This window comes from Dreissena polymorpha, chromosome 11, assembly GCF_020536995.1.
Source record: "Dreissena polymorpha isolate Duluth1 chromosome 11, UMN_Dpol_1.0, whole genome shotgun sequence".
Classification (NCBI taxonomy): Eukaryota; Metazoa; Mollusca; class Bivalvia; order Myida; family Dreissenidae; genus Dreissena; species Dreissena polymorpha.
Window position 1 is genome coordinate 51472366 of NC_068365.1, and position 15162 is coordinate 51487527.

Consider the following 15162-nt stretch of genomic DNA (forward strand, 5'->3'; position numbering starts at 1 on the left):
TATGCGGAGTCGTGGACCGAACAGGCTAATGTGGGATAGCACTTTATGCACATGCGTTAAGCTCAGTTTTCCCAGCACAAAGCTCATTTGTTCCATTACATTCCAGTATTCGATGAATTAAGAAGATTATAATACAATGTAGGTCGATAATGGGTGTGCGACACTGCTATCGGTAAGCATTATACTTGTAGTTGTTACAATGGCATGTGCACTATTCCGTCTGTCCGTGCTTGTGCGAACTGTAACTTTATCATGCGTAATGTTATTGTAAAATAACAAGCCACAAATGTTCACCACGCTTAAACGGTAATTGTCGTGGAAAACTCGTTTTTCTAGGTGAAAGGTCACTCTTGGAGGTCAAATGTAATGTTTTGGGTATAATACAGCTTGTGTTGTCTTTATCATAAATCGTGCAGTTTAAAAAAATATAATACCAATGTTCACAATATGGAGACGTCATCTCACCAAGCTCGACATCTGGCGCCAGCATATGTTTAGGTCAAGTATAGGCATCGGATTTTCGAATAAGCGTGTGATTTTGAAGAATATTAACTGCTATTAAGCAAAAGGCTTTATCAAACACTAACTAAATGAGACTATTGTCAAGCAATATAAGTCCCCTACCGGCTCCACCATTGTCAGAAATTCCAACAATTTCATATTTTTTGAGCTCACCTGAGCACAACGTGCTCATGGTAAGCTTTTGTGGTCGCCTTTTGTCCGTCGTGCGTTGTCCGTTGTGCGACGTCAACATTTGCCTTGTTCACTCTCTAGAGGCCACATTTATTGTCCAATCTGCAGTAAATTTGGTAAGAAGATTGGTTTCAATGATATCTTGGATGACTTCGAAAATGGTTACGTTTGCTTGAAAAACATGGTTGCCAAGGGGCGGGGCATTTTTCCTTTTATGGCTATAGCAAAATCTTGTTAACACTCTAGAGGCCACATTTATTGTCCGATCCTCATGAAACTTGGTCAGAAGATTCATCCCAATAATATCTTGGAAGAGTTTGAAAATGATGTCGGTTGATTGAAAAACATGGCCGCCAGGGGGCGGGGCATTTTTCCTAATATGGCTATAGTAAAACTTTGTTAACACTCTAGAGGCCATATTTATTTTCCGATCTTCATGAAACTTGCTCAGATGATTTGTCCCAATGATATCTTGGATGAGTTCAAAAATGGTAACCTTGGCTTGAAAAACATGGCTGCCAAGGGGCGGGGCATTTTTCCTTATATGGCTATATGGGTGAATATTTGCTTAGGTTCCATTTACTGTCCATATTCAACAATTATCTAAATGGTAGACATTAACAGAGATACGTTTCATAATTACAATGTTAAATAATATGTAAACAGTATTGGATAAGAGTTCTTAGCAGATCACACGCTTGAAGCAGTTTTATGCTTTGTCGAAGCAACTAACCCCCATGTACAATGTATTTTAGTAACGGTGTGTTGTCCGAATTCTTAAAGGGTTATTTTCTTGATTGTTTTATAAAAGAATGTCAAACGAAAATTTAAAAAAAACAACCATATGGAGCTATTTTTATATTTAAACTTAACTTAATAACAGTTACATTTAGTAGCTTTATATGCAGACTATTTATAAATGGTCAGTTATGGCTCTGTCCGTAATTTTTCAAGTCGACACCGTTACGGAGAAAATTTCATCTACCGCACGGGAATGATACGGGGATACAACTTTTTCCGAAAAGTAAACATTCTTTCAACCTTTTACGTCATAATTAAGCAATGAACAAAGCGCGAAAAATGTGAAAATCATCAAAAAGTAAGTAAAATATTGAACGTACTTTTATTCAGTGTCAACACCGTTCTTCTATTGTAAATCAGACAATAGATAATTAGCTGTACTTACGCTTTGTTGCTGGCTTGAATCACTTGAAGTGAGGATCACCCAGGATATCTTGGATTTCCAAGGAGAACGTAATACAACTCAATCGTCTAGGAATAGCAGAACCGGAACTGAAGACCATTTCCCAGAAGTCACCGCATATGGGGTCCGAACGGCCAAGTCGAACCGGTCTCCACCACACTCCTCCCCGTTCTAACAAGCCCCCCTCCCTAGCCCAATTTAGCTTTCCTATCCCCGTCTAAGGTTTAACCTTACAATTTTTTAATACATAACCAAATCTAAGGCGTTTAAGTCATCAGGAGAATATAAAAATTATTTATTCCCACCCACTGAGCTGCCCGTCCCCGGGTTACACCATATATTACACCACACAGCTCATAGCCCTTCCCCCACATGACCCACCAGAAATCTGGTCAAAACCACACCAATCCATTCACCACTTCCCCCGCTTTTTTCTCGGTGTACGAGTCCACTGGACCCGCAATACCGGCTACTTAAACTTGGATCCAGTGGGAATGACAACCAAATGCAGATGGCGCTGCATTCCGAAACCACTCCCACTCTTGGACCACTTCCACCTTCCACCAATCCGCTCATCAACATCATCACAACACTAAACATTGGACATTTATTGACATTAACAACACATAACAACACATAACACTTAGCATTTATCCGCCGGACGACCCTTACAGGTTATAGAGCAACCTTCCATTCTCCAGCGAGGCCTGGAGAATTTCATCAAGGGTCGTCTGTCGGATCTGTGCAACTTTCCGGGCAACTTCTCCAACATAAGCTGGAGTGTTATGCCACTGTCGCTGTACCCGCAGGTATGGCGAATCAGTCTCTACTAACAGACGATTCAGAGGGATCCTTCGCACAGCTGCCCGCTGTATCTCGTCGAACTGGGCAACTGATCCAGCGATGCTGAAGTAGCACCGAGGGAAAGCCGTCGACCACCCAAGCACCTGATCCAGATTACCACCAAAACAGTGCAGATGCACCCGCTGTGTGGGACTGGTGTTTTCTCGCATCAACCGAAGGGCGAGGGCACTAACCTCACTTGAGTATCTGTCCTGCCCCCGGAGATGCAAAATTACTGGCCGTCTAGGACAAGCCAGCTCCAGCAGCCCCACAAACATGCGCTCCTGCAAGGGCCATTCCTGTTCAGGTGTGGTCCAGTCTAGACCTATTTCCCCCAGAGCCACCACCCCCTCCTTTCTCAACTCCTCCTCTACCAATCTCACTGCTCCTTCAACACTGGCATGAGGTTTTTTCGGATGCAGCCCAACGGCCGACCCGAAACCAGGTGCACAAGGGTATACCTCTGGGTAAGTGGCAGGATCGCAGAAAACGGCAACTCCACCACTCACCTGCACTGGCACTTCCGGGACAGGCCCCTCAGCATGCCCTATTAACCTCCAGTGAATAAACCTGGAGCACTCGACCACTCCGGTCCAAGTGGAAGTGACTATCGAATGCAGAAGGTACTACATTCCTAGAGCACTCCCACTCTTGGACCACATACCTCCCCAACACCTCCATATCACACTCCAACTGGATCCTCCCAGACTCTGGGACTACGGCCACTCCTCTCACCTCCAACTGGACCCTCCCAGATTCTGGGGCAACGGCCACCTCTCTCACCTCCAACTGGACCCTCCCAGACTCTGGGACTACCTCCGCCTCTCTCACCTCCTCCCTGACCCTCCCAGACTCAACACTCGACTCTGGCGGACACGTCCCAGACACTTGGGTCACTACCGCCCTACCAAGAACCTGCTCCAAGTCTTTCACGGGATCCCCTCCCCGCCATTTGAATCTTTGGTCAAAGAAGTTAGCCCGAAGGCTCTCATCCCCAAGACACAGCATGGCGGCTAACACTCTCCAATGGAACAGGAGAGCGCGCGAGTTCACCCGTGGGACATGGAACTCGTCCGGAACATGCCAGAGGAACCTCCGACATATTCTCTCCATCCTCTCTCTGTCCCGCTCGTACAGACAGGAATCGGCCGGAATGGCTAGTGGTAACCGATGGAGATAAATCATGGCCTCATCAATAGACCTGAAACCCAGGTTCTTGATAATGCACATGACCCCCGAGAGTCTAACACCATCCAAATGCGGCTTGTCCCATGTCCGACCTCGGAAGACAGTTGGAAAATGACAGTCCTCTACATGCTTGCGTCGAAATATGACCCGCTTGTAGCAAATGGGACATTCCTTGCCAGTTTCCTTCCTCCTCCCTTCCACCGGAGACTCTTCCGTCAACTGGGACCTAGATCGGTCTCTGACCTCCGATCCCCCAGAAACCTTTTCCCTCTCTCTCGCCCTCGACCTCCCTCCATCTTGACCTATCTCCTCACTTGGGCCTGCTCTAAAGTCAGAACCGGCCCAAGCTGGAGCACCCCTCCACTCCAATATCTGACCCCCAGTTTCCTCCACAACTGAAGACGAACCGGGACCCTCTCCAACCGGAATATCCACCTCCATCTCAGAGAGATCGAGTCCTGTGTCTTTTCCGGTCGGAGCCGACTCCAACATCACGCTCACCCCATTGCCTTCCTCCCTGCCCATCATTCTACTGGAGTCCTCAGCCCCTGAGGAGAGCCGAACAGTATCAGCACCCTCCTGGTACCGAGACTCCGGAGGAACTTCGGCCGGACCTTCCACTTCCCCCTCTGAATCCGAGATGAGTATGGCCTCTCCGACCGAGGTTCCTTCCACTTTGACCTCTGCCTTGACCGACAAGGGCGGAAACTCTTCCATGCATGGTACCCGAGTCGGCACTCCTGCTGTCCCGGGCACCACCATCACCCGCCTCGACTTATCAGAGATTGACCCTCCAGGGGTCCTCTGCTTCTTCGGCACACTCAAAACCCTCGCGATAAACTCATCGCTGAGGATCAAGTGACCGAAATTCCTAACTGCTGCCACAAAGGTATTCTTACCCCTTCTGCGAGCAAGCTTAACCTGTCCCTCCACCGCAGCCTGGACACGACCATGATCCAATGGCCGCATTGTCCCCAGATCCACTATTAAATCTCTTCCGGACACCCACAGCACCCCCTTTGCATTGGCCTCTTCTACTTCCGAGAAGATGTTCCGGCCATCAACACGATAACCAACTCCAGCCATTCTGCAACAGAGCGAAAACGAGTCATTGATCTGTAGCCTTGTAATCACACTTTCCTCACTCAGTTTGTATGCTCACTAGTACTTTAACCAGAACGGCATTTGGGACATTTATACAAGTCAATTTCCTCACCTTCTTCTTCAGTCACCCCGACGCATCTCCCATGAAACCATTCCTCACACCAGTCACACGCAATCATGAAAGACCCGTCATCTACCCCTTTACAGACACAATATATAGGAACACTTGACTCCTCTGCACCGTTTTTGCAACTTTCTTGCTCCTTAACAATCCATGTCGGAAAATCTTTCATCCTGCATTTTTTCATCCGATCATGGTTAACGTTAACCTTCTTTCCTTTAAGTCGTACCTGATACAGGAAAGCAGAGTGTTTTTTTACAACCACTCCAGGCCCTAGCCATTGAGGTAGCAATTTCTTTGCTTTCCCCTTTTTGCCGGCCACATTCAGAACGTAAACCACCTCTCCAACCTCATAAGCCACCTGGTTTAATCGCACATCATGGTCCCTTTTCATGTGGACTTGAACTGTGCCCAGGCATTTACGGGCTGTCTCATGAGCTGACACCATACTCTTCTCCAACTCAAGCACATGATCGCTAGCAGGCAACCCTGGTGAAGGAGAGCTTGGGTACACTAACTCTGCGGGGGTATACACCTCCCGGCCGAGCATCATGCGGTTAGCAGTGAACCCAGTACTCCGACACACCGAAGACCGCATAGCTGCTGCTATCTGTGGGAGCTCAACATCCCAGGTGTTTTGCCTAGAACCGACATAGCATCGGACAGCATCCATAAGTGTACGGTTGTATCTTTCCACTTGACCATTAGTACTCGGCCGATACGCGGTAGTACGAGTCTTGTGGATATGCAACAGTTTACACACTTCGGAAAACAGCTCACCCTCGAAATTTGACCCCCGATCAGTCATTAACTCCATGGGTATTCCGAGCCGACAGAACACCTGATTAACCATGGCCTCTGCTGTCACTTCGGCTGTCTGGGAAGGTAGTGGGATACATTCCACCCACTTCGTAAACTGATCAACAAACATCATAACGTATCGATTTCCCCTAGGTGTCACCGGGAGAGGTCCCAAAAAGTCTATATGTACCCTCTCCATGGGCACACCCGAGTGAAACAATACCATCTCCCCTCTTGGCTTGCGAACTGGCTTCTTGCTTACAGCACATCGACTACACTCGGACACAAATTTCACAATGTCACGAGACATTCTGTGCCAGAAATACCTCCCTTTCACGCGCGCTATCGTCCTCGACTCGCCCTGGTGCCCTGCCATTGGTATGTCATGATTTAAAGCCATGACCTGCTGCCTCATTCCACTGGGAACCAACAATTGAAAACTGTCGTTTTTGGGATTCAACCTCCAAATCAGGTCATTGGCCAGTTTGAAACAATGTCGATTTACCCAGTAGAACTTTGAAGCAACGTTGGCAATAAAAAGTTCTCCATCAGGCGGCTCGGTGCCATGGAATAACCATTTCCTCAGAAACTGGAATTCCACCTCCTGCGCCTGCAACTCCTTCACACTCTCGTCTTTCTCCCCGACCTTGGGCGTGTCCTGGGAGGTTGCGGATCCACTGACGGTCACTTCTTGAACCCTTGGTTCACATTTGTGTGCCAGTGGAACCACATTATCTACATCCTCGATGAACTTACTCCACTTCTCTTCTGCCCGCTTACACTTTGGACACCCCCCGCAAGGTAGATCCACTAAACGCACACCATGCTCGTAATGATTGTCTGTATCAACAACCAGTCGAGACAAGGCGTCTGCGTTTCCATGCTTATTGCCAGGTCTGTGCACGATTTGCATATCGTACTGGCTCAGCTCCTCAATCCATCTGGCTATTTGTCCTTGTGGCTCCTTAAAGTTTAGAAGCCACGTCAGACTACTATGGTCAGTGCGTACCAGGAACTGCCGACCAAGGAGGTAATGGCGGAACTGCCGTGTGAATCGGATCACAGCCAACAGTTCCTTACGGGTGGTACAGTACCTCACTTGTTCTTTGGTGAGAGCAAATGACCCGTAACATATGACCCTTGGGTTGCCCTCCTGGATTTGAGTTAACACTCCACCAATGGCCTTGTCAGACGCATCCGTGTCCAGCACAAACGGGTCGGTTCGATTAGGCAAACCCAACACTTGAGCCTCCACCAATGCTTTCTTCAGATCAAGGAAAGCTGCTTCCTGATCATCACCCCACCTGAATTGTTTCACTACCTCGTACAACGATCTAGATCTTCCTGCGTAGTTTTCAATGAACATTCTATGATAGTTCACTAACCCCAGGAACCTTTCCAGATCCTTGCAACACAGAGGAACAGGCCAGTCAACCACCACTCTGGTGTCATTAGGCGACAGCCCCAATCCATCTGGCCCAACGATACGTCCCAAAAATTCCACTTCATGTTGGAACAACTCGCATTTTTTCGGCTTCAACTTTAGTTGATACTGCCTTAACCGCATGAACACATCTCTAAGAGTTTTCATGTGCTCGGCGAATGTTTTATTCATTGCCAAGATGTCGTCCAAAAATGCGAGGACACTGTTCCATGTCAACCCCTGCAACACCAGGTTAACCACCCTGGCAAATGTTGCGGGTGCATTGCACAACCCAAAAGCCATTCGCACAAATTCAAAGAGCCCATATTTGGTGGTAAACGCCGTCTTCTTTGTATCAGACTCTTTAATTTTAATTTGCCAATACGCCGAATTGGCGTCTAGCTGGAAAACCACTTTTGCCCCGCAAGCATGTCGATACAATCTTCTATCAGTGGCAATGGGTACACATCTTTAACGGTCACCGCGTTCAAGTTCCTATAATCCACACACCACCTCACAGACCCGTCTCGCTTACGTACCAGTACCGGTGCCGAGCACCACTCTGAACTAGAGGGCTTAATGACACCAGCATCAATCATTTTCTTTAAATGGCTCTCCTCCTCGTGCACGAACGCTACCGGAGTTCTCCGCATTTTCTGCTTCACCGGTTTCGCAAATCCGGTATCAATGCAGTGTTCAACGGCTGTGAACTTTCCTAAATCAAACTCACTCCTTGCAAACACATCTTGGAACTCAGTTAGCAAAGAACTAAGCTCCTGTTGCTCCCCTAAGGTCAGGTTTGCTCGTGACCTTTTCATGAGGTCATGGAGGTGTTCTGGTAAATCTGCCTCTGTACCATTCTCCAGCCCCTCAACAATCCGGTCAGGAGAAAACTCCTGTGGCACCGGTTTAACAAGCCTAGCCTCTTCCGCTCTACCCACCACTCGCCCTTTCCTAACCTTTACCGAATGATCGGACGGGTTAAGCATAGCGAGCCTCAAATTTCCCTCACCTGTATGTACCGACATAGGCACTATGAGGTCCACTCCTACCCCCTCAACAACAAAGGTATCAAGCTTAGTCCCCACAGAACAGGGTACCAATGCTACAGAGTTCGGTGGAACTGTCATAGACTTGTTAACCTTAATCTTAGCCACTCTAAGACTATCACTTACCACATCCTCGCTCATTGACATTACTGTGTCCCTGATGCTTATTGTGGACCTAGGAATATCAATCTTTATTCCATGCTTCCTCATGAAGTCCAGTCCTAAAAGCATGCTGTCTTCTATTGGCGCGACATACACTTTCTCAGTGAATGTCTGACCCCCAATCTCAATCTTTATGGGGCCAACAATTGCGCCTTTCATACACAAATCCCGACCAGCGGTCATAACCGACACCTGTTCTAATACCGGTATATCACCTGGTATTTTTTTGAACACCCTATCAGACACCAAGGTCACTTCCGCCGCAGTGTCAATAACTGCCTGCACAACAAGGCCATCACCCAAGGTCACGTGTATACGAAACATTGAGTCAGACCTTACCTGACATATAACAACGGATTGGCCCTCTTCTTTTGGAGTCATGCTAGGACCACTTACACTGACCCCCTGCCGTTTAAATCTGCAAACCTTACTGTTTTGCCTTCCTTTGAGCCAAGGGTTTTCCCCTGCTCATCAGGTGTGACATTCGGGCAATCTTTCTTCATATGCCCATATCCATTACATTTGAAACACCGGTCATTACGGACAGGTGACGGAGTCCTGCTACGCGCCTTCGGACATTCCCGCTTAAAATGTCCGATTTCGTTGCAATTGTAGCATTGCCGGCTTGGGGAAGTCGTTGGACTCCTACTCCGCCTTTCCAGTAGTTTATCCAACTTCCCCATAACCGCATCCAACTTCTCCTCCAACCTCCCAACTCGTTTCTCCAGAGCATCAACCCTCCCGTTGATCTTGCTCTGTTCTCCAACCCTCACCTCCGCCACTTGTACATCCTCTGCACATACTACCTTTTTCACCGCCTTTGGCCGTCCATACATCAGGCCATGCGTGTGGATTGCCCACTTCATTTTATCTATAGCCTGCTCTATAGTTTGTGGGCGTTGGTTAATCACCTGCTCTCCCGCCTCTTTCTCACGGGCCCCCATACAGAACCGCAATATGGCCTGTTGGGTCATGAAGGCATCCGGAAGTTCCCGGAATGCCTTACCGGCTAACGTCAACACTCTATCCGCCCACTCATCAAGGGACTCCTCCTCTCTTTGTGTCGCACTCGAGAATGTTACCATTGCCGTCTCCGGCAACTCACGGTAACCAAACCGCCTCTCCAGTTTTTCCACCACTGCCGCATAGGTCATTTCTACGTTCCTATCCGTAGTCAGTGCATAGAACTCACTGGCCCTATCTGTCAAACACAAGCAGAGATAATCTCTCTTTTCCTCCTCCGTCCATTCGAAGATGGAGGCAAACTTCCCGAACTTCGTCAAAAAAGCCTGCCAACTCCCTTTGCCATCATACGTCAATGATTTGGGCAAAGATTGGAGCCTGGCCTTTTGTTGTCCCAAACCGGCTCCTCCCATATTGCCCCCGTTTGAGGGTGCAATTTTCTTTCGAGCCCCCTGTGCCCCTTCCTTGGCCTCAGGCTTCAAGGGCGCATCATTAGTGGGTACCCTGTCTGGCACCGCCTGTGGCGTAGCCCCATACCCATGCGGCATTGGCGGCATGGGTGGGAACATATACCCCCCTGGCCCTCCCATCCAAGCATAAGGATAAGGATAACCTGGCTGCCAACTACCAGGAAGCATTCCCGGATACATGGGCATGGGGTACCCCGAGTACTGCCCCCCACTTTCCATTTTGCTTTCCTTACTTGGGTTTATCCCCGAATGCATCGGCGTAAAACCCGAGTATGAATAACCACCTTCTTCAACCTTTCCGTGTTTACCCGAATGCGTCCGCATAGGCGGGTACTCCGGATATGGATGTTCTATGCTCTCATTCCAACCATCCTTATACCTTAGCCGTGCCCCCGACTCTCTAGTTTTAAAAGAGTCGACTGGGGCCGACGGTGGTCCACTCAACCGAGCTTGATCGATGACCGTTGTCAACCTTTGTATGGCTTCTATGTCATCGTCAACCTGCTCTTTCATTGTTACCTCAGTTTTACCCTCACTTTTCTCCGTTTCCGATTTGCTGAAGCGTACCATGCTCCAAAACCCTTCGAATTCCCGAAAATGTGGGATTTGAGTTAGTAGCTCCCTTGTCATACGACCTTCACTGTCCCTAATATGTACAATTGCTTCTGCAACCTTTTTACCAACGCCTGGCAAAGTTTGCAACTCATCCGATGAGGCTGTGTCTATATCGACAGCGGGATTATAGGTTGCCATTGTAGGTATTAAAGACAAACTCAAAATATTATTTGTTTATTTATTTTATTATGTCACTTGGGAAATGCTGAAATTGCAGTCAGAAATAAACAAAAACAAAATTGAAATGGATCCTTTATTTTTTATGTTTTCTTTGAAAATGCTGAAGTAGCAATGCTATGTAATCATAAAAGATAAACTGCAATTATGAAGAAATTCTCAAGAAAAATAATCAAAATGACATTTAGTGGATTTAATCACTAAATAAACTCTGTTACTAAGAGGAAATATCACTCAGCGAAAATGACGCGAAGTGAAACTAAAAAAATAGTCAAAATGTTGATTTAGTGAACACAATCACTAAATAAACAAATAAATAAAAACTCAATAGTTCAAAATACCGCGCAGTGATGTCAATATCACTGGTGAAACAAAAAAAAATCAAAATGCCATTTAGTGAAACGAATCACTAAATGAGAAAGATATGATCGCGTGGAGATATCACCGAGTGAAGATAAGAACTGTCACCATGTGAAAATATCACACAGTGAAAATATCACATAGTGAAAATATCACCGAGTACAAAAAATATCACTCAGTGAAACAAAATTCACCGCATGAGATTGATCACGCAGTGAAACAAAGTATTATTAGGTGAAAAGAATTGTCACCATGTGAAAATATCACACAGTGAAAATATCACGGAGAAAATATCACCGAGCAAAACAAAGTTCACTCAGTGAAACAAAATTCATCGCATGAGATTGATCGCGCAGTGAAACAAAGTATTATTAGGTGAAAAGAATTGTCACCATGTGAAAATATCACACAGTGAAAATATCACGGTGAAAATATCACCGAGCAAAACAAAGTTCACTCAGTGAAACAAAATTCACCGCGTGATTACAATATCACCAAGTGATGTTACTGTCACTGAACAGATAAAAGTCACTAAGTGAAACAAAATTCACCACATGAAATAAATCACGTAGTGAAACAAAATATCACCAAGTGAACAACATTCACCGAGTGAATAATTACACCAAGTGACCAGCCGACAAAGCACAGCAGTTTATACAGAAGTTGTGTTAAAGTTAACTGAGAAGAAAATATATATTTCTTAAACGTGTTTACTGTAGTGTAGCCTCCAGTGTTTACGTTTAAGAAAACGAAAGTAAAAAATTCCCAAATTTGAATATAATACAGTTGATAATGACTTGCCTTTGCCTGAAATACGACAACGTTAGTGGAAAACCGAATATGAAATACAATTGAACAACAGGGAGATAACTATTTACATAAAGACTAAATTTAGAATGCAATTACACGGTTCGATAGTACGCTGTTCGACGAAATCTGAAAGTTTCAAACACACTTAAAATATAGTAATTAGCCTGAGTTCCGGAAAAAGGCGTAATACTATTTTAATATTAGGGTAAATAGGGACTATATGACCTAAAGTTACTTAAAAAATGTTTAAAATAACAGACAAACAGGAATGTTGTTAAATAAAATTCAAGATGGCTGACAATTTACTTTGTTAATAATGGCCAATTAGAAATTCAAAATACGTATAGAGTTTTTGCTCGCAGCGCCATTTATTGTAAATCAGACAATAGATAATTAGCTGTACTTACGCTTTGTTGCTGGCTTGAATCACTTGAAGTGAGGATCACCCAGGATATCTTGGATTTCCAAGGAGAACGTAATACAACTCAATCGTCTAGGAATAGCAGAACCGGAACTGAAGACCATTTCCCAGAAGTCACCGCATATGGGGTCCGAACGGCCAAGTCGAACCGGTCTCCACCACACTTCCATTTTCTTTGATATTTCCACTTCCTGTTCTTTTATGATTTTCAAATATTATGTATTCTTAGATGCCACAAAATAATGTGTGCGTAATGTGTTTTTGAGACAAGTAGCATGCTGTTTGTGGATGATCAAATGCCTGAATGTCATCACCGTTACAGTCCACACCGTTACGCTGAATGAGTAACGGTGATGACAACATCGTAACGGTGTGCACAGATATATACACACATTATGGTGTGAATAAACTTCGTTTTCATGTCGTTGATTGTTTTTCAAACAACATCGCAAATTTTACATGGAATTTATCTGACAAAAATGGAGAATTAATACAATTGGAATCAGTTCTGTCAGATTTCCCGAATGTCATCACCGTTACGTTCCACACCGTTACGCTGAATGAGAAACGGTGTTGACAACATCGTAACGGTGTGGAGAAATTTATACAAACAATATGATGCGAATAAAGTTGGTATTCATATCGCCGATTGTCTTTCAAACAACATCACACATTTTACATGCAACTTATCTGACATACTTTCTAGTAAAAAACACGATGCGAATAAACAAGAATATGAAAGTATAAGATAATCTGTCCACACCGTTACAAATGTGACAATACCGTTACGCCGCATAAAAAAGAAGACTTATATACATTAAGATTCAACAAAAACTGCAAACGTGTTTTAACATCATAAAGTCTTCGAAAAGGTGTCCGATGAAAGAAAAATTTAGTATATAAACATGTACCCAAACATTTTATAGAAATTCTTAAAGTTGTAAAACGTAATTGAAATGTGTATTTACACCGTAACGCACTTAATGTTCCGATAAAGTCACTGACGATTTGGAATTGATGTGATAGCCACTCATGATCACTTTATACAATCAAACAACGCCAAAAAATCATTTAAATTAATTTGAAATAAAATAATATTATCAAACAAATATTTATGTCCGTAACGGTGTTCTCTTCACAGCTTTTGACGTGCGTCAAATAAGCCTTCATATTCGCGATCTGGGTCACATTAGGTCGTGCCCAGCTTAGGTTGACGTCCGTCTGACATGTACCTACCTGATAAACGGTTTGTCGACACTGCTTTACTAATTGTGTTTTTTAACATTTTTTAATTAAGAATGGAACCTAAATTTCCTAATCAAATATTCACCCATATATGGCTAAAGTAAAATCTTGTTAACTTTCTAGTTTGCTAAATCTTCATGAAATTTGGTCAGAACATTTGTTTCTGTGTAGTAAAGTTTGGTTTTATTATGTCAATATTATGTGACATTAACTGTATAATGTAATTTTTCATAACACAGAAGTTTCATAGTTAACATTACTGTTTTTGTCATTAACACTTATGATAAGCCTTTCAACTAAGAGATAACTGAAAGAAAGACAACATGTACATGATTTTGCAGTATTTATGCAGTATTTATCCCCCTTGATTAACCTGGTTCAGTAATCTATTTTTAGTTCTTCTCTGGAATTTGGGAAGATATTGATCATTAATAAATGCACTGTTCTTAGGGAAAATTGACTACTCTGCCTTTGATTTCTACTGAACTGTATAAAATAAGCTGTTTGGGCTGATTTAAACACCTCTTGATGCTTTCTTGAAAAGTTAACAGCTCTTGAAAAAGGTTGGAATTTTGAAATAATTAAACTCTAAATTATTTTTAACACCAGCATCAAGACATTTTTGCATTATTTTCTAAAATATTCTTATTATTTAGATTATTTTTATATTGCATTTTCTAAATTAGAAAGACTTTATTCTATTTCAATAACTTAAGTAAATTTTTCTTATTTTTACATTTGATTCACTGAAGTTTCCTAATCTCCATAAATATTGTTCTTCAGATTTAATTAGACCTATTTTGTAAACTAGATTTTTAAAGCACTTTCTAGACTTACAGTAACTTATATTTATATCAGTTTTTTTTTTACAGATTTTGAACTTCTTTTTACATTCATTAAGGTATTTGCTGTATGTTGTTCATTTCTGTAACGATACTTAGATTCTTTAGACTTGGTTTGTACCTGTTCTTAATTTTCTGTCATTGTTCTTCATTTTCCGAGTTCTTGGAATAAAAATTAGTTATTTTTGTTAAAGCTGCCTTGGTTTTCACTTATAAATAAATTCTTTCAGTGTATTTAGGCGTCCCTGACTGAACGCCTTTAGTTAATTGAATTACAACAAGTCAGTATAGTCATCCTGACCGGAAATAAGAGTTCGTCAAATAAATATTTCCGCATTACATAAGTGCTCACAAAGTAACATAACTTGTTACCGCCCTGTGACCGGTTCATTTGCGTAAGCGAAGGAGACCGCACTACCACACCTGGATAGGACAGTTGAGTTCGATAATGGTTTGGATCGGTAAAAAAACATGGCCGCCAGTGGGGGGGGGTCTTTTTCCTTATATTTATATAGTAAAAAGCTTGTGAACACTCTAGAAGTCACATGTTTTGTCTAATCATCATGAAATTTTGTCAAAAAATAAGTTATGTGGATGTCTCGGACGAGTTTGAAAATGGTCATGATCAGTGAAAAACATGGCCGCCAGGGAGTGGGGCAGTTTTCTTTATA

General features: G+C 43.7%; 1 protein-coding gene across 1 annotated transcript; it reads right to left on the reverse strand.

Moving 5' to 3' along the window:
* Nucleotides 1-2565: 2565 nt before the first annotated feature.
* On the reverse strand, nucleotides 2566-12561 carry LOC127849840 (uncharacterized). Its single transcript, XM_052382592.1, has 3 exons — nucleotides 12391-12561; nucleotides 3405-5015; nucleotides 2566-3310 (listed from the first exon to the last, which is right to left on the reverse strand). The coding sequence occupies exons 2-3, from the start codon at nucleotides 5012-5014 to the stop codon at nucleotides 2566-2568; spliced, it is 2355 nt and encodes a 784-aa protein (XP_052238552.1). The 5' UTR covers nucleotide 5015; nucleotides 12391-12561.
* Nucleotides 12562-15162: the final 2601 nt, after the last annotated feature.

Excerpts from the sequence above, each read along its gene's own strand:
- LOC127849840 (XM_052382592.1), bottom strand. The coding sequence starts at position 5,014 with ATGGCTGGAGTTGGTTATCGTGTTGATGGCCGGAACATCTTCTCGGAA. Across the intron at positions 3,311-3,404 it reads GATATGGAGGTGTTGGGGAG|GTTTATTCACTGGAGGTTAA; the intron begins GTATGTGGTCCA and ends CGAGTGCTCCAG.